At 38.4% G+C, this 22559-nt stretch overlaps 2 protein-coding genes across 7 annotated transcripts in view; one reads left to right on the top strand and one right to left on the bottom strand.

The window, feature by feature from the left end:
* Positions 1-22559, top strand: part of NLGN1 (neuroligin 1) — a 629293-nt gene that overhangs the window by 2432 nt on the left and 604302 nt on the right. The gene's annotated exons all lie outside the window — the stretch shown is intronic.
* Positions 8809-9327, bottom strand: LOC119043460 (60S ribosomal protein L23a-like). The gene has a single exon (XM_037137493.2). It carries the CDS (start codon positions 9325-9327, stop codon positions 8857-8859), a length of 471 nt encoding a protein of 156 aa, XP_036993388.2. The 3' UTR covers positions 8809-8856.

Raw genomic sequence — 22559 nt, 5'->3', positions numbered from 1 at the left:
AAACTAAAGGGGGGTAATGGTGGGAATGGGAGGGTAGGGTAGAGGGGAATGAAGGGGGGGAATAGAACAACTGTAATGGCATATCAATAAAAATAAATAAATTTAAAAAAAGAAAAAAAAAGGAAGGGTGTTTTAAACAACCAAAACAAAGTCCCTTGTTTTGCCTCAAATGAGAATAACTGGAGTAATTTACATCCCTTCAACTAATGTACAATACTGCAGTGGTTATTATTATGCAGCTTTTCAAGTATGTGTAATTAGCTAAGTGACTTTCACCTCTTATCACAGAGCTGTTGATTCACAGAGTCATAAATAAAGATACTACTGAAGAATGCATAAATGCAGCATAATACATAAAAATATCAACAATCAAAAAATGAGAAGGGCACCAAAAGATAAGCTAGGAAGCGAGAAAGTGACCTTTCTTCTAACACAACGTCAGAGGGGGATAGATTCATTAGAGAATTCTTTTTCATTATTCTTTGGATTGTCAGCTCTATCTGCTTGATGAGAGAGTTGGCAAAGAGGAGAGTAGGCTGTGCTATTTCTTTTGGTAAATTTTGAACTGATTCATAATTAGCCTGAGGACAATGTCTACAGATCACTGCCTTATTCTGTGTCATTTATAGCCCATATCTATGGTGTTTTTATAGCAAACGTTTCTAAAAAATTATATCCCGCTAATATTAAATAAGTTCTGCTTATAGTTGTCTTATGTCATCTCACATCTAAATAACAAAGAATTTAAATTTTAGTTTTTACATGGTCTTTTTAAAATAAATAAAGCTAAAGTTTAGAGCTTGACTTTTAAGCAGAGGAGTAGAAAATTTTCTCCAGACATTAACATTTTTTCCTTCTCTATTATAAAGAGTCTATGCTCTGGTCACTTCAAGATCATACTATCTTGGTTCAAGAAAATATTAGACACTTTATCTTTGTTCCTATATTAACAGATATTGCATATGGACTATGCAGTTTTTCCACAAAATTCTAGGGTTTATAAACGATAGCTCATAAACCATAGGAATAGTTATGTTGCATTTTATGTAGGTGTGAGTAATGTAGTTGTTAAGTTCTGCCTTGTTATTACTTTTTTAATTGTATATGGTCACCTGCAGAGGCAGACGGACCCCACCCCTGTGCCAAGTGCATATTGTATTCATTCAAAACTATTTCTTAATTGGCTATTATAAGTCCTGCACTATTCAAGGGAGTTGGTAATGAATGAAACAAAGATCCTTCTCATCATAGAACTTACTTTCAACTAAGTTTTCAAAGAGCAAAGCATTTTTTGCACTTTAGTCTGTATAGATGGAAGAAAATCTTCTTCCTGCTCCGAGAGATGCCTTGCCATAGTTTTTAATTAGAGCTTTTATATTTTCCTGTGCAATTGAAGAAAAACATATTTTTGCCAGTAGGCTGCCTTTCATTTAAAATAGGTCCCAGTTGCAGTTTTTCAACTAGCTTTTTATTTTTCCCATGATAGTTTTGGCTATATGTTAATTACTCTCTAGATATTTCTTTAGGGTTTTATCTTTGTAAAATGGAAAGAAAAGAGAAGGCTTAAAATGAGAAGACTATCATCAATTGGCCAAGTAGGCTAATAACATGTGATAGAAGCTGGAATTTGTCCAGACATAATTTATTACAAAAAGTTTATGAGAAAAATTTACTGCTATTCTTACTATACAGATAAGAAAGTAGGTTATGAGTTAAGTGTTTTGACCCGTTTCCTACTGGTAGTAAGTGGTGGAGTCAGATTTGTTTCCAGTTTTTGCTTATATTAGATGCTTTTCCATTATGTTAAATTTCTTCCTGTAGATAATTTCTATGTTAGAGGCTTATATCTCTCCACCCTCTTATCCTCTCGTTTTTCTTTCTTCATTTGCACATTTAAATATATTGTGAATTCTTTTCATTTTATCACTTGACTCTATTTAAGACAGATTTAATGCTCACCTCAATTGAATTGGGTCAGCTAATATTAGCAACTGATTTCCAGGAAACCTTTCCTGTACTAATTTTAGTGAATATTTTTAAATAGCTTGCATTTTTTTTCACTGTCTGGACCAAGAGTCCAATGTAGTCTCCTGGCTGATATCAAGAGAAGCTTTAATTTGCTTATGTTTCATTTTTTTCCCCTCTGGTTTGCTTTCTTGTGAGAGTTGTCAACAGATGGTACAATGGTCACATGTTAGGCAGTAAATATGAAAAGGAGGTACAAGAGAGGCAGAGAATTCAGAGACAAATTGACTGACTCATGAATACCCTCTAGTTGTATAACTTTGTATTCCCCCAGTAATTTGACTGTTATTTGCATAGTTCTTTTGAGATGGATACAGAGTTAATTTTTAGTTTTGCAATGTCAAGAAATTGTTATTTTTTCATATACCTTAATTTTTAGTGTACAGAATATAAAGATCTCTAGATGTCCCTGGTACACTTACTGACTTATTGAGCATTTTATTACTAATTTTCATAAGCATTTTCTTTTCATATGATATGTTTGGTAGTCTTTACCTAAAATAATATTTAATTCATTAAAAAATTTTTCTACAGATTTTAAGATTTATTTGGTTGTTTGTTGAATAGACAATGGTTTTTCCACAATTATACATGTATAAAAATGACTCCTATCACTATCAACGTGTTTAGGATTTTTTAAATATTATAGTCTAGCATGTTCTTTTTTCTTGCTTTTATATTTTAATTAATGAACTTACTCATTTAATAAATATTTATTAAGTCCTTACACTGTGCCAACTAGATTACTGCTCTAGATCCCAGAAATATATCAGCGAAGCAAATGAAAAGCAAAACCCTAAAGAAAATATTGCCCTTCTAGAGCTTACATCCTAATGTGTGGAGACAAGTATAGACAATAAACAACCACTTTTAAAAGGTGGGTGAAAAATAAACAGAGTATAGAGATCCAGGAGTGGTGGTGTGGAGGGTGAAGATAAATTTAGATATAATAATCAGAATAGTCCTCACTGGGAAAGAAATGAAGTGGGTATCTGGGGACAGCTGGAGCAAAGGCACTGAGGTGAGAGTCCCTCTTGGGTGTTTAAGGAACTTCTAGTGGTGCAGTACACCTGGAAAATGGAGAAAATGTTCCAGTACACCTGGAACATCTAGTGGTACAGCACACCTGGAAAACATAGAAAGAGAGAAGGGATGAGATTCAAATAATCTGAGTTTATGTTGAAGAGATCATCTAGCGTGATGTATTAAGAGCAGACTGAGTGCCTAGAAGAACAGATTTACCATCAATTCAGATAGAAAAAACAGAGGGTAAAATGGTTTAGTTGGGAGGCACAGTAGAAAGATGATGCTTAGTTTTGGGCATGTTTAAGTTCACATAACTCTTAGATATCCAGCTGTGGATATCTAGGAACCAGTTTGAAGTTCAGGAGTGAGGTCTAGGTGGAGATACAAACTTGGGAGTCATTGTGATATAGAAGATGAGGACTTGAAGCCAGGAGGCTGAGTAAGAATAAAAGAAATTGGGAAAAAAGATACCAAAGACTAAGCCACGGGACATTCCAACATGAAGAGGTATGGGGGGAGAGAAGGGAAGGCAGTGGAGATGCCTTTTGAGATGAGAAGTAAACCAATAATTTTTTTAAGACTTTATTTATTTATTGTTAGAGAGAAAGGAATAGAGGGAGAGATCCATCAATGTGTGGTTGTCTCTCATGCATCCCCTGCTGGAAATGTGGCCTGCAACCCAGGCATGTGCCCTGACTGGGAACTGAACCATAATTCTTTGGTTTGCAGGCCCACACTCAATCCACTGAGCTACACCAACCAGGGATAAACCAATAGTTTTTGTTGTTGTTGTCCTGGAAGTGAAATAAAGAAGATGCATAAAAATAAAATATAGTGATCAACTCTGGTCACTGAACTTTTGTGGGGTGATTGGGTGTGGCACATGGGGTGGGGCTGTGATTGAATGGGAGAAAGTTTGGAGTTACTGAGTATAAATATAGCCATTTTAAGGAATTTTGTTATAAAAAAGAGTAGAAAAACATGGGAGCACAAGAACAATAGAGGCTGTTTTTGAGGATGTAGCTAAGACAGAAGACATAAATCAGTGTTTGTATATAGAAGGAAAGGAACAATGAAAAATATAGGAGAAAGGTGGTAGCCTGCTAGAATAATATCCTGAAAGAAAGATGGGGCATAGTTCACAGTGGAAGGTTTTGATTTAAAAAGATCATAGATAGATCATTTGGATTAGCACATAACTAGGCAGAGTCCATCAGTACATGGGTAGAAATGGTAGTGGAGTTCTACTCTCTTCTAATTGCTCCTGTTTTAGTTGTTTCATGTGTAATATTAATGGGCATGGTGATAGAATTACAACTAGTGAACTCTTATTAATGTGTTCTAGACATTTAGTCTTACTAATTTAATTGAGGTCCTTATTCCCATGCCACAAATGCAGAAATGGAGGACTTAAGAGGTTAAGTATTTTGCCCAAAGATACAGAATTTGTGTGATGACCAGCTGTATTTCCTTTGAGGAGATTATTTTAGAACAGAAGGGATAAAACAAAATAACAAAACAGCAACTGTTTATGTAGGATTCCAGGTCACACTGGAAATGGCAGCTAATTTGCTCTTAGAAAAATCACATCTAGTTTGCTTTGAGTTTAAAGAAAAATGGGAAACAAGATGAACAAGTGGTTTTTCTTCGTATTTGTGTTAGTAGCCTTGGACAGATGGGGTTAAGTCATCTCAAAGCTGAACTGTTTAAGTTGAAACTCTGAAATGAAGTAGATCTAAAGGGTTGTAAAGTTCTAAAACAACAACATCAATTGCTCCATTGTTTACTGACAGGCAGAGATAGTCTCCTGAAGCAGATGATTAAAAGACCATTATGGTTGTCCAACTCCTTTTCCCAGAGAATAAATACTTTTTCTTATAGAAACTTGGGTTGAAATTGAAAACATTTAAGACCTATGCCATCAGCAAAAAGACTTGTGCCATAAAATAAATCCTTTGTAGAAACTGCTTTCCTTTCTTCTATCCAGTATAATAACATTTTCTTTATGCATTATTTTCATATATCAAGCACACAATTAGCTTAATAAGTTGATACAGTCTTTGCTTTAATTCATTTATATATTACTTACCATTACAGATTTTGTTGGTAATCTTTTGGCCTTTAATATTTGTCTTATACATACTCTTTTTCTTCCTCCCCCCATGGTGCTAAAGTAGTTTAAGAAATGGCCAACTTTAAAAATAACTCTAGCGTGTGAGGAGGTTTAGAGAACTGGGTAAAAAGTTGAGATTAAGAACTACAGATTTGCAGTTAGAAAATAGTACAGCAAATGGAATATAGTCAATAATATTGCCATAACTATGTATGGTGCCAGGTGGGTACTAGACTTATCAGGGAGATCACTTTGGATGTTACATAAATGTCTAACCACGATGCTCTACACTTGAGACTAATATAACATTATTGACTGTCAACTATAATTGAAAAATAACTTAAAAGTCACATCAGTGCATAAATTTGCTAGTAATAATCATAAGTGCATTTTGAATTTGATAATCTTAAACTCTGTACTGGATGTGGAGGCATTATTTTGTAATCATAAATCTTTACAGAGCTCTTTACAAGTGGACAGCTTCATATAAACACTTTCTATGTTGGTTTCCTAGGGCCGCTGTAAAAAATTGCCACAAACTGTGGCTTAAAAGGGCAGAGATTTGTTCTCTCATAGTTTTGGAGTGGAGGCGTCCAAAATCAAGGAGTTGGCAAGCTTGGTTCTTTCTGGAGACCTGAAAGGAGGAGACTCTCCCTGCCTCGCTCCTAGCTCCTGGTGGTGGCCAGCAGCCCTTGGCTGTCATTGGCTTGTAGCTGCATCACTTCAGTCTCTACCTCTGTTATCATAGTGCTTTTCCCCCTGTGAGTCTTCCAGCATCTCTGAGTCTCCACATGACCTTAGTATAAGGGCACCAGTCATAGGATTTATGGCCCACTCTAATGTAGTACGACCTCATCTTAATTACATTTGCAAAGCCCCTGCTTCTTTGCTAGCGAAACCCTGATAATGTTCCACAAACCACATGCTTTAAACAGGAGAAAATGCTTGTCTCATAATTCTAGAGACTGGAAGTCTGAGATCAAAGTGTCAGTAGGGTTGGTTCCTTCTGAGGGCTGTATGGAAAAATCTGTTCTGAGTCTCTCCTTGGCTTACAGATGGCTATCTTCTCTCTGGGGTTTTGCACACAGCTTTCTCTCTGTTTCCGTCTGTTCAAATGACCCCTTTTTATATGGACACTGATCATAATGGGCCAGAGCCTGCCTAATGACCTCATTTTAGCTAGTTATATCTATAAAGACTCTTTTTCTAAATAAGGTCACATACAAGCTTTCCAGAGGTAGTATGCAAACATACGGATTTGGGGGGAACGCAATTCTGAGGTTCTAGTGGGACATTAATTCTTGAGGAATAGCAAGTACACATCTACTTTTTTCAAATTGAATCCCGAAGATTTTACAATGCCCATTTTGAGAATATCAAATGCACATATCATTACACCCATTTTATATGTTGAAAATTAATTGCTAAGTGATACCCAAAGTCACATGCTGCTAGTGAGGAAGGCTGGGCCTCTTTTTCAAGCCAAAACTAAAATGCCATGGGAAGTTCAGCACTTTCAACAGATACGGATTGTCTTTGCTCTCCTGAGTATGTTTTAAAATATTTGTTTTGTCGAGATTGAGTACTATGCATTAGTCTAGCTACTTTTAAATATCTAAGTTTTTGACTCTATGTAGACAAAAAAGATATTTTTATCTTTCCCTGAATTTTAAGCATTTTATCTAGCTGGTTACTTACATGCAAATGTGGTTTTAGTTAAAATTAAGATCCTACCAATTTAAAAGTGTAGTGCATTGATTTTTAATGCTGTTTTATGTGTCATATTTAGGCAATTAGACAAAGTTCTTTTTTAAAGTAATTTTTAATTTGAGGCCTATTTTTGTTTACTGAAATCCCTTTCATGGGGTATCAATGTAATGACAGCATTAGAACAATTTAATTATTGCCCATAATTCTCATTAAAGCATGCAAAATGTTGCAAAATCAGCTTTAAACAATGACAAAAAGAAAGCATAATAAAAGAAGTCTGATCATTGCAATTATAATAATAATTTTCAAAAGTAGACAATCTGATTAATCAACAATGGTCTTAATTTTCTACTCTTCCTTTCAGGTGTGAAGGGAGAAGGTCTTTATTCTCCCTTTCATCTTTTTTCTTTGAGGCATGATCTTTAAAGCAACTATGCTGAAAAAGAAATGACATATTGTCTCCTAGCCTTAGAAAGATAATACAAAAACTCCTTCACTGTCTTCTCTTTCTCTCACAAAAGAGTCCCTGTTCTATTTCTTGAAAAAAACTTGAGCTCCTCTTCTAGAATTTTCTTCTCAATTTCCTCAAAGTGAAAGCTGAAGGGAAAAGAGAGGGGTTAGAGGGACAAGTGCCCAGAGCAGGTAGGAGAGGAGAACAAATGGAACCTTGCCAAGGAGATGAGAAGTATTTGCACATGCAGCTGTTCCTGGAACAGGAGGAGGGATCCCTGGGTCGTTGTTAAGCTTATATATGCCCCCTCTGATTCGGATTCCTAGGCCTCTTAGGAATAGATATGTCCTCATAAAGTGGTCTTTGGGAAGAAGAATGTCTCAGAGGTAGGCGTCTCAGCATCCTGCCAGGGCCTCTCTTGACGCCAGTCCCCACTGTTTCACACACCTTCATGCTCTCACACACCCGAAACCACCTGGGCAGCCTGGCTTTGCATCCCTCACACATGGGGAGAGTCCATCTACAGGGCCAAGAGTTTTTAAACAAAAGGAAAAAATGAGGGTGGTTGGTGATTCTGCTGTTTTCCAAAAGTTTGGAATTCATTTATTTAGGAAATTAACCTCATTTTAGTGAAAAGTAAAATTTATATGAATTTGGATTCTGAAGATAAATTTTTTTCTATAATGACCATGTAAAATATTTTGCATTTCAATTCACTCTGAAAAGCCAGGCAAGGATGAGATTTTTTTTCCTATGAAGACCTCTGACCACCTGTGTGGTTTAACAAAGGACATTTTGAGGAAGAAAAAGAAAACCACCACAAATCTTTGTAGAGTGTGTGCTGAGGCATCAGATTGTCATGAAATGGAATATTTGATTATCACAGTAATGCTTGCCTTCTTTCCTTTGTTATTATTATTGTTGTCGTTACTGCTCTGCCTTGTGTTCTGTTGTTGCTTTGCTCCATTTTGTGTTCTGTGCCCATAAGGCACTGCTTCAGATTTCTTATGTAGCTATTCCTTCTTTCTCTCAGCTCGAACCCACTGTAGGTGAGCTACCCATGTCCAGTACCATTGAGGCTCAGCTGGGCAGGGTGTATTTTTTGCCCTGATGGAGCTTACTTTTTAATGACAGCCTATTTGTAACAAGAAACAGGACATTATTGTTGATGGCCAAGTCAATATTACCAATTAAATGTAAGCTTGATTTGTATTAAAATCTCAAAACTAAATGAGGGAATGGCCGTTTCTAGGAAAAAATATGGTAATGATGATGATATTTGGCACTGTGTTCCCCATAATAAAACATTTAATTAAATCTTTAAGTGCATATGGAGCACAGAATATGCACATCAGAATAAAACACACCAGGCAAAACCAAAATGACAATTAGATCAGCCCTGTTGCCTAAGCCCACCTTAGCTGGTCTGCCAAGTAGCAGTGCTTTAAAACTTTCTATGCACCTGTTTAAAAAAGGTTTTTTTTTGTTAGTATGAAATTTTTATATTTAGAATTAGCCAGCTGGACTCAGTTTAGATGATCCCAATTTTGTTGGCAACATCCAAAGCATCATAGTCTGGAGCCAGTCGAACATATGCCTTCTTCTCCCCATCAGGCCTGATCAGGGTGTTGACCTTGGCCACATCAATGTCATAGAGCTTCTTCACAGCCTGTTTGATCTGGTGCTTGTTGGCCTTGACATCCACAATGAACACAAGTGTATTGTTGTCTTCTATCTTCTTCATGGCTGACTCAGTAGTCAGGGGGAACTTGATGATGGCATAGTGATCAAGCCTGTTTCTCCTGGGAGCGCTCTTCCGAGGGTATTTAGGCTGCCTTCGGAGCCGCAGTGTCTTAGGCCTCCCGAAGGTGGGTGATGTGCGGATCTTCTTCTTTTTGTGGCTGTGGACGCCTTTTAGCACTGCTTTCTTCGCCTTCAAAGCCTTTGCCTTGGCTTCGGCTTTGGGAGGCGCAGGGGCTTCCTTCTCCGCTTTGGGCGCCATCTTTGTGAAAAGGCTAAAAAAGTTTTTAAAAGCCAGTGCCGTACTTCTACAATCTGTAAAGCTTGGGGATGCTTTAGCCCCTGATAAAACAGCTGCTGAGTTATTGGGTTGCAGGCTGTGTCTTCGAGAGATAAATTAGTAGCTGTAACTCAATGGTTCTTCCCACACTTGGGTTGAGTGTCTACTTTGTGCAGGCACTGTGTTTGATCCCAGAGACACAGAGATAAAAAGGGCATTAAAAGGCTGCCCTGGAAGCACTAAATATGGGGCAGGGGCAGGAGAAGGGGAAAGAGAAAATAACAAGGCAGTAAGCACCCTGAGGAAGAGAAGCAAATGGGCATTATGGGAACACAGAAGGAGAGGTGTCTATGGTTTAGAGTTATTTTGTGACAGATAGTTGTCCCTGATGTGAGCCCTCAGGAATGAGTTTGAAGTCCATTGCTAGCATGGTCAGTGGGATCATTTTTCTTCGTAACTTCAGGTTAAAATATTTCTGAGTGCTTAACTAATGTTTGCTTGTTTATTTGTGTGTGCGGGTATGTGTGTATGTACATGTGTAGGTCTCCTTCTTCGTTGCCTGGATATCAGTTGCCTCCTCTTACTGCTCCCACTTTGCCAGGTTTTGGAGACACTGCCTGCCCACCCACTTCTGAGGAGCTCCAGCTGATGTCTTTTGGGATGGAAAATGGAGCAGCCATACTTAAAACACAAAACAAAGGAAAACACTTGTTTGTGAAATAAAAGCCAATAGGCTTGGTATGAGCATCTCTACTATGAGTAATCCATAATAACTGAAATAGGTAGACTTTGTTCAAAGATAATTATTTCAATTGTATTTACTAAATAACTGAGTAAATAAAATTGAGGCTTTTATTTGTTGCAGACATAAAATTGCAGACATTATCCTGCCACTTCTGTGCATATGTCCCCTCCATCCTTCGCTGTTTTCTCACCTTAATTTAGAACCTCCATATTTTTTTTGCCTGAAGCACTGTAGTAGACTCCTAACAGGTCTTCCTATTCTGACTCTGTTCCTGGAATTCGTTCTACACATAGCATCTAGTGTGATCTTTACTTTAAAGTCTCAGATTAGATGATATCACTTCTTTTGAACTCCCTCAGGAATTTCTTGTTGCTTTTAGAATAAATGTAGGACTCAAGGCCATGGCCTATGAGACCCTATGTAGTCATCCTTGTGTACTTCTACCATCTCCTTCCGTAATATGTCTCCCCTTGCACTCTACTGTCTAGTCTTGATATCTTTCTGGTCATTGGAATAGCCAATATCTGTCCTGCCTCAGGACTTGTGCACTTGCTTTTCCTTCTATCTTGAATATACAATGTCTCCCACTCTTCCTGTGTAAGCCTTATAATTCCAGTCTTGGAAAAAAATGCCACCTGTCTAAGCAGCGTTTGCTGAGCTCTCTGTTGAGCAGACTTTACCTCACCTTCTTTCTCCAGCTATTCCTTTATATGCAATTGGTTGTTTCCTTCATTATGTTTTAATCTTTATATAAAGTTATCTTGTTCATTTCTGCTTACATATTTACTCTCTGTCTCAGAAGAACATTTTTCTTCTTTACTGCCATATCTCCAGTACTCACAGGGGATTTAAAAAATATTCATTGAAAACATAAACAGCCTTAAGAAACAATGCACTTTGCTGGGGAGATCCTTCATCTCCCACTATCTGCATTTATTTGAGTAATACTACACCTGGAATCATTCCTCACCAGACATAGCATGTAAGAATACATTCTCTTCTTCTCTGCTCTGCAATCACTATTTGTTTATGGCTCCCCAAATGAAGGAAATTTCAAAGCCAACATCAGAGTCCTTAACTAAGAAATAACAGTGTTCAGTGGCTCAGTGTCTGACAGATATAACTTGGACTCTGTTGCAGGGGCCCTTGGGGCCGAGTGGCTGCCAACAGCCGAGGCTCTTGGCTCTCTGCCTGTGCACGTTACTTCCAGCCTTATTGCCTCTGTGCTGAATTTATATTTTAATACAGGGCGCCAACAGTGCATTTGTGTAATAGGAGCATGGAGAATGATTTTTCTTTTCCAGACCAAAAGCTTCATTTTTTCCTTTCCACTTTCTAATTTAATTTCCTTTTCCTCTTACCCAACCCTGGTTTCCCTCCTGTGATACATATATCTTGTCTCATAATTATTTTACTTTCTTTGTCCTTGTTGTACCATCCATCTCTGTGATAGGACTTGCCTCTGTTTCTGCTGAGGTGTATCATTTGGAGTTTGTGAAGAGGCAGAGCCTGAGGTCTGGATGATCTAATAACAGGTCTAACTGAATTTGTTCAATGGATATTCTACATACCATCAAAAAGCCCTCCAGACATCTGTGCTGGGGGTCTTCTTCCTTATGATTTAGCCCTTAGTCGAGGCCCTTATCCTCATTAACATGCACACACATCCAGGCAGTTATGTTTTCTTCTTTTATTTGATATTAACCACTACCCTCTTTCCCAGAAAAAGCCAGAAACCACTTTATACAATAGAGCCAACCAGAGAATGAGACCTTATTGTATGTACAGAACCATAGCCAGAGTTTTGGGTAATGGTTGGTACCCAGTAAATTTTTGATAAATGGAGGAACATTTTGAGCATGACAGCTGATGGTCAGCTTGGTTTACTGAGTGGATAGTAGAGACTGGATCTAGACAGCTGAGGATGGAGAGGCATGGTAAGAGCATTACAGACCTAGAATCCTCAATCTGTTGGAGAGTCAAATCCGGCAGTAAGAGACCGAATCGATGTCTTACAACACATTGTCAGAGTTGATGGAGAAGAGGGTGTTAGATTCCTGGCAGAGCTGGCTTCGTGGAAAGGAGATCAGGGATATCAAACCAATCCCTGTGCTCAAAGTAGATTCACGCTTAAACACTTTAGTGTTGCTGTCTTGAAATTTGTAATAATCTTTGAACATGGGACCCTGCATTTCCATTTGGCACTGAGCCCCACAAATTATGCAGTCAGTCCTGGTTCCTGGTTTTGCTGGCCTTGTCCCCATGGTGCATCCTCCTTTGTGCTCATATGGTTGAAAAAGTAGTGGAATAGAAACTTCCTGTGCAAGTTGAAACACTCAGTTAAAACCCTTAACTGAAATACTACAAACATCTGTGTTGTACCCTAACAGTTCCCTGCACATCTAAGGGGAACAATGGAAAAAGGACATGTAACCTGAGGAAATAAAAAGGTCTGTTTTTTATGCCTATTATCATGCATTTGTTCATTCTCTCATAAAATGGTTATTAAGTGTCTAATATGTCCTAGGAACTATAATAGACACAGGATAAAAACAACTCTATGTGGTATTTGCCCATAAGGGGAAATCAAGCAGGGGATAAAAATAATTATTATAACAGCTACTACTTGTACAGTGCCAATCACAGAGTGGCCATGGTTTTAAGGGTTTTATATAGTCATGTGTTGCTTAGTGAGGAGGATACGTTCTGAGAAATGAACTGCTAGGTGATTTTTGTCATTGTGCAAATGCTTAGGAGTCACGATGAACAAAACAACATGAAATTAAATCAAGCAGGAGAGAAAACGATGCAATCAAGAGCTGTGGTAAACATGAGATGCACAAGGCTGCTGCCTGTGTAACATTGCCTACTGGTATCTAGGAAACATTTTTATTGGTAGAAAGGTTACACTCTGAAGTAGTGATAAAAGGTGTAGTATAGTATGTCATAAATACATAAACCAGTAACATGGTTTATTATCAAGTACTATGTACCGTACATAATTGTATGTGCTGTACTTTTATATGACTGGATTACAATGGGTTTGTCTACACCAGCATCACCACAAATAGGTGAGTAATGTGTTGCACCACAACTTATGACAGCTGCAACATTACTAGGCAATAAGATGTTTTCATCTCCATTATAATCTTATGAGACCACCATCTTATATGGGGTCCATTGTTGACTGAAACATCATTATGTGGCACATGACTGTATTAACTTACTTAATTCTCACAAAAGCCCTTTGGAATTGTTACTATTAGTATTCCCACTGCACTGACCAGGCACATGAGGCACAGATAAGTTACATAAACTGCAAAAGGTCTCACAGCTAGAAAGAGGTAGAGCCAGGATCCAAAGCCAAACACCTTAACCCTGTTGACTGTGCATTTAGCTACTAAGTGTATGAAATGTTAGAGGTGCAATGAGGGAAGTAATTAAAGTTTATGTAGGGTAGGATGCTGCCCAAAGGAAGAAATGGCCAGCTAGCTCTATCTTGGATGGGAATGGTGAGGAAATGTGTTATCATAATAACCTTGCCTGAAATGAGTCTATGAAGAATGAGGAAATGGCCCCTCCTTTAAGGAAGAGGATTTCTCAGGATGAGGCGAGAGGGTCGGCTGGGCAGAGAGCAGCATGCGATCAGAGAGTGCACTGAAAGGTAAACCTGGATAAAGCAGTTTCAGGATCTTTGTGTCTGGGGAGCTTGGGGGTTTTCTCTAGGTGATGGCGACTCATTAAAAACTTCAAGCAAAGGCTTGACATGATCTGGTGAGCACTTTAGACTATTCTCTCTGACAACAGTATAAATGACAGAATCCAAAGATGAGACAAGATTATACAATGGTGTATCACTGACCCTGAGGGCCTTACTGAAGGCACTGAGTGAGGTAGGAAGGCAGAAGTGAAGGATGAGAGGTGTTTATTGGCAGCTCTGTAAGACCGGGGGGTTGACCGGCTGTTGAGAGGTCAGAGGAAGGGATGGAGCCCAGGATATCACCAGCCAGAAACTTTCTCCTTGACCTGTGGTTCTTACTGTCCCCAACCAGCTTTCTCTAACATGGTTTCCTCACTAGAACTGAAGAAGAAGAAACAGGATAGAGAGTGAGTTAAAATAAAGAAATTAAGTTTGAGAAAATGGGAAGTGCAAGTGGCAGTGGAGGAAGATACAAGGAAAACAAAGACTTCCCCCCCTTAAACCAAACAGGATGGGATGGAATACTGAACACATTTTTATCTCCTATATGCTAAATGTAAGGCAAAGTGTTGAGAATAATGCCACACACACCTATATTTCTTTTACTGAGTCATCTTTTAAAAATAGAACTTGAAGGGGAGATAAGTATGTCAGAACAAGGTAGAGATGGGTGACAGGGAAGTGTGGCAATGAGACAGAGGAAAGAGTCACGACACTGTAACTAACCCTTGGTTGGGGAAACCTTGAAAACGAGAATACGTGCACAGACAACAAATCTCAAACTGTCAACTGGAAAGAAATCATTTAGTTAAATGAAAATTGCTAAGGAGAACAGACAGGTGCATAATTTATGTAGATTTGTATTAACGACATGATAAATGAACATAATTTTTTAGAACACTAGTAACTCAGAAAATACATGTTCATTGAATTCAACATGTATTTTTGAGTACTGAGTGGTATGCTTTATGCTACAGATTGGAATACAAGTCCAGTCTATACAAATTAGTAACACGTAGAGACATACGTATGTGCACTGCACTCAGGTATTTGAAATCTAGCATGAAGGCAAATTTTAAACAATCAGTGGCATATACCATGAGACTGGAGAGGTCATTGGGGCTGGAAATGAAATGGAATAGAGAGTCAAAAGAATTAAAAAATTTACTGAGTTGAGTGTTAATCAGAAAGGTTTTTTCAAAATTGATAAGAAACTCAGATGTAAGTCATAACACCATAAAAGTCATAGCAGAAAACATAGGCAGTAAAATTTCATATCTCACCTAGCAATATTTTTGTTGATATATCTTTTTGGGCAAGGGAAATAGGAAAAATAAACAAATGGGATTACATCAAAATAAAAAAAGGAACTGATTGTATGGGAGAACATATATGCCAATGATATACTAGACAAGGGTTTAATATCCAAATTATATAAAGAACTCATATGACTCAACACCAGGACAACAAACAATCCAATTAAAAAATGGACAAAGGACCTGAATAGACACTTCTCCAAGGAGGACAAACAGATGGCCCAGAGACGTATGAAAAGATGCTTAACATCAGTAGCCATCAGAGAGATGCAAATTAAAACTGCAATGAGATATCATATCATAGCAGTCAGAATGGCTATCATGTTAATAGATGAACAAACAACACATGCTGGTGAGAATGTGAAGAAAAGGGAGCCCTGGTGCAGTGCAGACTGGTGCAGCCACTGTGGAAAACAGAATGGAGTACCCCTCACCCCAAGTTAAAAATGGAACTTCCTTAGGATCCAGTAATTCTACTGCTGGGATTATACCCCAAGAATCCTGAAACACCAATTCAAAAGAAGTTATGCACCACTATGTTCATGGCAGCACTATTTATAATAGCCAAGTGTTGAAAACAGCCTAACTGCCCATCAGTAGATGAGTGGATTAAAAATCTATGGTACATTTACACACTGGAATACTACATAGCAGAAAAAAAGAAGGAGTTCCTACCTTTTCTGACAGCATGAATATAACTGGAGGCTTTTATGCTAAGTGAAATAAGCCTGTTGGTGAAAGAAAAACCCGTATGAGTTCACTTATAACTGGAATCTAATGAGCAAAATAAACTAGTGAGCAAAATGAAACCGAGGCCTAGAAATAGGGAACAGACTGAGAGCTGTGAGAGGGGAGAGGGGCGGGAGGATGGTGGAAGAAAGGGGAAGGGATTAGTCAAAGAACATACACGAATGGCCCATGGACATGAACAACGATGTGGGAATCAACCGAGGGAGTAAAGTTGGACTGAGGAAGGGGGGCAAAGGGGAAACACTGGGGCAACTGTAATGGAATAAGCAATAACAAGAAGAAGAAAAAGAGAAGTTCTTTAAAGGAGGTGATATTTTGGATTAGTCTTGAAGAATGAACAGTCTCTCAGAAGGCAGAGATGTAAGGCTTTTGTTCAGGAAAAGAAAAGACATAGCAGTGCACAAAGCCTGGGGGCAGTGGGCTTTTAGTTATTGAGATCATAGAATATACCGAATTGTGATGGACATTGGTCGTAGTGAAATATCAGAAGGCCTAGCTGCCCAAGGTATGAGGTTTCACTATCAGCTGCTATGTACGAATGATGTTTTTGGCACGTGATTGTCATAACAATGAATGTGGTTTCAGAGGAGGGTCATCAAAGAGCAGGAAGTGTGGATAATTGATCAAATTATATGAAAGAGGCAATGGCCCTACTGTTTATAGAAAGAGTGGTGGAGGATAAGTAAAAAGTTGATGTATTTGAGAGAAATTTCAAGGCAGAATTGGAAACTACAGAAATATGAAGGTGGGAAGTGAGCAAAGAGACAGTGGCCCAGTTGACAGCAGATTGGAGGCTTGTACGGCCCAGAGGCAGGTGATGCTATTAATAACCCATTATTTCCAGATCCACCCCAGAATAGATGAGCATGTGAAATTTTCAGCAACATGGATCATGTGAATGAATTTACCATTCTTTTATTTATTCCTACTAATGTGGACGTATAAAGAAAACTATTTATGTCTTTGTAGTGTGTTCAAGTAAAATATTAACCTCATCAACACAAAGAAATTATTGGAAAAAAATCCTGCATACAGCTTTTAGCAAAGAAGAGAATAAAAAGATGATGCATCTTCTGCACTAAAATTTCTCTATTACTGTCATTTCTGCACTGTGTATAGTGCTAGATTTCCCAACGGAAAATGAATAGGGTACATAATACTTCTCTCAGAGAAAAAGGCCACCCACAGCCATAGGCTGTGTGAGTATAATTCTCACTGACAAGCCAAGATTAAGGAATGTATACAAGGCCAATTGCACAGACTCAGCCTGTTTTTCCAGCTATTTAACTGTTCATATCAAGTGTTGGTTTATTTGCATGGAAGTGGAATCGACCCAAAGAACTTGAACGTGGTGAGACTACATGTCTTGCTCTGGGAAATACAGATGGGACTGGTAAGGTTTTTCCCTGAGTCTTCTACACCTAGATCATTAAAACCACATCAACCTCAGAGAAAGCACGAGAATACAGAATGTGGGACGTGAAGTAGAAAATTATCTAAAGCAAAGGCGGGAACATCTGGCGAGATCAGAGCAGGATAGAATGCCCAGATTGCTGTCTGAGGCCGACCTGCTGGAAGAAGAGGAAGAGTTCCAGGGGGAAGAAAAGAGGGAACAATTAAACTCATTTTGACGTTTCAGGAAAATGAAAGTTATCTTTTGTCAAGTGTTCCTACTGATCATATTTCCTAATGTGATTCGATTAGGAAAATTACGTATTATTTGAGATTTCTGAAAAATAAAACAGCAAACAAAGTTACTGGCTGACCTAATTAGTAAACACAGCAAGTGGCCACATTTCCTGCCCAATACCAGATGCAGGCCTTAGCAGAGCACACACTGCTTTCCACACCATTGAACAAATGACTTCCTTCAGTGCACTAATTATGCTGAAAGAGTTAAAGGAGCCTCTAAATGCATTCATTCGACACCCAAGGGAGTATTGAGTTCCACAGAAGCTCAGCTGACTGAAGAGCCAGAGTATGACTTTCTGAAATCCAAAATGCAAGCAGCCTGGCTCATCACCATCCACAGCAACATATATTTCTTTCTCTTAGTTTACTTTTTTCTTCCCATGTCCATGTCGGTAGCCTCTAATGTGGTGGCATCCACATAAACTTCAGTGAAGGTTGACTTTAGTGAAAGTTAACTAAGTCTTGTGAATTCTGCCCTTAAAAGGCTTTGGCATGCAATTCAGCAATACTGATTGAAAGGAGGCAGCAGGGGGGCCTGAAGCTCAGTCTGATGGGAAAGGATGTTAGGACAGGTACATACATTTGTAAATGTAAGGGACTATGATAATGTTCATTAATGAAGAAGGAGTGAGTCTTTGGAGGCTCAAAAAGAAGGCGGAATGATGCCTAATTATAAATGTGTCTTGTATGAGGTTAGAGAGTGGAGAATCAGACACTGATAGGATTTTAAGGTGACCTGGAATAATACAGACTTTTGACAGGTAGATATGGAAGGAGAGAATGTGTGCCAAGAAAGAGAACAGAAAGAGCCAAAGGAGGCGTGGATGTGGGAAAGAATAAAGATCATGACTATAGTATAGCAGGAATTGGGCTTGGAAACAGGTAAGACGTGCCAGGAAAGAAAGATTGATTGGGACTTTTGTGAAGGACTGAATGCCAGTGAGAGGATTTTATATTTAGTTTGGTCGGCAAAGGGGAGCCTCTGGATGTTTGTGCATAAAAGAGTGACATGATTAAAACTGTTTTAGGAATATTAATTTGCTAGTTGTCTTTGGTTAGATTGATGTTAGAAGAGGCTGGGACTTGCAAAAAAATTGTTAATGGTCTTTCATATAATTGTGTCACCTGACAAGTAGTTGATCAGTGATTTTAAAAATCTCATAAATTCTTAAATTTTCCTGCAGTCCCATTGATAGCTGTTTAAAAGGGTCCAAAGGGCTGACAATAAAGTATGTTATAGCTCGTTGTTTCCGCTCCTTTTCTCAAAGAAATAAAGGTATTTTGGAAGAACCAGTACATACAATTGAAAGGTTTTATTGTGGGAAAGAGGCGGGGCTTCTGGCTTGATGTCTACACATCAGCTTTGGAAAGACTTATTGCTGGATTCGTGGCTTCCTCGTCTGGCTCTGTTCCTGCCTTGCTGTGTGACCTTGAACAAGTCATGTCACATCTTTGGTCTTCAGTTTTCACTTTTCTTAAATGAGAGTCTGGGCTCCATGGCCTCTAGGGTCATTTTCATATTTCTTCACATTTTCAGGTTTTTTATAAGAAAAATGACAATTGCAGTGGATAAAAGGGTTAACATCTGTCTGCATTTTCTTCTGCCTATTTCGCTGACTCCCCTAGAATTCTAGAAAGAAGGATTAGTTCACTTCATGCATGAATTTAATGGAGCATGAGCTTGTTTCATTTCTTGCAACAGTTTAAATGCCATCTTCAATGTTTTCTTGTCATGCTACTGTTGCTGTTTTTTCCTGTTTCTAAGAAACTAAACTGTTGCAGATGTCTGCTCCCATGTCCTACAATGAATTAAGAATACATTTTCTTCTTTATATTTAAGAAGACTTAGAATACCAATTTAAATAAATTAACTGTGGTATAATATTGGTATATCTTAGTTATATCTGCCAGAAAATCACTTAAATTACTTAGTTGTGCTGTGAAACAAAAATGCAAGAAAGTTAAGAACAAAAGAAGCTATTGCATTGTAATTAATTAATTATAATAGAACATAGAGAATATTAGGCAACCAATGGCAGTGTTTCCAATATATAGCTCACAGGCTGTCTAATTGTTCTTAACTAGTAAGATAATGTGGTTAATAATCCTCCTTTATATTTTATTACCTTGTTCTCTCTCTATGTTATCCTCCTGTTGGAAGAATTCAGCTAGTTTTGTAAAAGGCTTGTGAGGATAACATGATTGATACATATTAAAGTGAGAGAATCTTCTTGAACTGTACAGTAACTGTCAGAGATTACATCCGTATCAGTTTTGTCAGACAGGTATAGAAAACGGGTGAGTCAAATATTTTCAGCTTTATCCACTTGCCATTTCGCAGATTGCAGTTGTTTTTGGATTTCTTCTATGATGTTTAAGCAGTATTTAGCAGACTGACTTTGAGTTATTGGGGACTGGGGATGTCACTGTTACAAGTGTTGTCCTTTCATTTTTTCCTTCTCATTTTATAGAACAAAAATGGACAAATGAATCAGAAGGTGAAAAACTGGGGTAAAGGAATGATGTTATATGAATTGGAAAAATTCATATGGGTTGCTCACCATTTCTGAGAGGTGAGCAGGTATTTGGTGATTGCAGAGTTTGGAAGGACTGCCTCTTCCCTGCTCCCAGTCACTGTGTCCATGTGGATGTGGTGTGATGGGGAGAGTCTCCTTCCTTCTCTTCTCTCTTTAGAAGACACAAAAGATGTGTGTTTGAAGCTACAGATGATGAGCCATTTACTAAGTAACCTGCTATGCAATATTTATGGCTTGGATCATGGATTCTTACTTTAGTTAGTGATGCAGTATTAAAAGAATATGGTAACTAATAAAATATTAAGATAATTAAGGAGTATTCACTCAAGGAAATATTCACCTGTATCTGCCTAGAAAGCCTTGGAATGTTTAGTGCAATACGTTAAGTCTTTAAGAAGCTTTTAGACACGCATCAATTAACTTTTAAGAGTTATGAGTTTGAAGAGCTCAGTGCAAAAGTAAACTAAACTCACTGTTAAGACTGTGGACTTTGTTATAGTATAAAGGATGATAGAAACATATTTGAAATTTAGTATGATTAATTTTTCTCATAGCTAGTGATATACCTTTGGCAATTTAATTTAGCATCTATATTACAATTCAAATATATCATATTCAAATGTGTGAAGTACTTTCTCCTTTTACAGCCTGTAGGTCAGAGTTCAGATAACTTTCTGTGTTCCTGGAGATGTTCTGTATCTGCTCTGACTGGTTACGGCAGCCACTAGCTGCATGTGGCCGTAGGGTATTGAATATATGGTTAATGCAACTGAGAACTATTTAATGTTATTTCATTTTTATTTGTGTAAATTAAAAATTAAATAGCTATCAATGATTAATAGCTGATGCATGCACTGGCTCACAGTGCCCGCGGCATCATGGATGAGACATGAGACAAATTCACACAGACTACCAAGTCCTGTGGAGGAAAAGGGACGGCACGGCCACTCTCTCAAGGGGAGAGCGTGCTGACCCTTGCCTAAACAGGCTTTTGTTGCGGTTTTTTTTTGCATAGGAGTTCAGGTACAACTTATTAATCATTGTCAGGCAGTAAACAGTAGAGAACTATTAGGGCTTCTTCTGAGTCAGGATTCTATTAGCTAAAGGGCTACAAGACTTTGGGAAAACAAACTCATTTTCTGCCCAGGCCTTTATCATTTAACTAAGAGCATTTTTAACAAAGCAGGTTTCATAGGATTTCACATATCCTTTCTAAACCCGAGGAGCCGCCATTCCCAGCACAGGACTGCATCACCCTCTGTCATTGTTTTCAGGCTTAAGTCAGGCAGAGGAGGCAAATAGCCAAGGATTTCTTGGAGACTTCTCGCAGACAGACTGAGGACTCAGGCTTCATCAAAGCCAGGGGGTGAGGGTTCATCACCCCCTCTTTGCTGCAGCCCACCGAGTCCTTCCATGATGGCCTCCCAAGTGATCATGTCTGGGTTAGGTTGCCCCCCCTCTGAGGGGTCGTACCAGTCATTGACTAACCAACCAAGCATTGGGGGCCAGAAATGGATGAAGCAGAAGCAGCGCTCCTGCCAGGGAGGTAAGCTTTGTCTCCTTAGTGGCTTATGGTCCGAAGGTCGCTCCCTCAGCCTTATCCATGGGGGGATTACAGCTCCTGAAACCAGGCAGGGCGGTTCCCAACAAATATCTACCATTTTGGGGAGAGAATCTGGAGGATGAATATAAGTATCAATAGAAAATAAAAGTTATACAGGATTTTCAAATTTGAGTAACAGTTCAATGTCTGTGTTTTAAAAAGATTTTTAATCTGAAAGAAAAATAGGTAGACATTATTACAAGAAATTAACTTATTTAAATAGAATATATCAAGTATGTTTATTTCATTATTGTTCAATTACAGTTGTCCTCATTTCCCCCCCATTGCTTTTCCTTGTCCCACCCACCCCTCCGCTTCCTCAGTCAGTCCCTACCTTGTTGTCCATTACATGTTCTTTATACATGTTTCTTGACTAGACCCTTCCCCTCCTGTTTCCTTTTGTCCCTCTTCTCCCTCCCCTCTGGTCACTGTAAGTTTGTTATTTCCACATGTCTGGTCCTATTTTCTCATTTGTCTGTTTTGTTCATTAGATTCCACTTATAGGTGAGATCATATGGTATTTGTCTTTTGTTGCCTGGCTTATTTCACTTAGCACATGCTCTCCAGTTCCATCTGTGCTCTCTCAAAGGGTAGGAGTCCCTTCTTGCTTTGTGCTGCTTAGTATTCCTTTGTGTAAATGTACTACAGTTTTTTGAACCATTCACTTACCGATGGGCAGTTAGGCTGTTTCCAGCACTTGGCTATTGTACATTCTGTTGCTATGAACATTGGGGCGCATAGGTTCTTTTGAATTGGTGTTTCAGGATTCTTAGGGTGTAATCTCACCAGTGGGATCACTGGATTAAAAGGCAGTTCCATCTTATTTTTTTGAGGAAATTCCATACTGTTTTTTACAGTGGCTGCACCAGTT

The sequence above is a fragment of the Artibeus jamaicensis genome, unplaced genomic scaffold (genome assembly GCF_021234435.1).
Source record: "Artibeus jamaicensis isolate MK-2021 breed Jamaican fruit bat unplaced genomic scaffold, CSHL_Jam_final scaffold_474, whole genome shotgun sequence".
Taxonomy (NCBI): Eukaryota; Metazoa; Chordata; class Mammalia; order Chiroptera; family Phyllostomidae; genus Artibeus; species Artibeus jamaicensis.
This window is presented reverse-complemented; position numbering and strand designations above follow the sequence as displayed.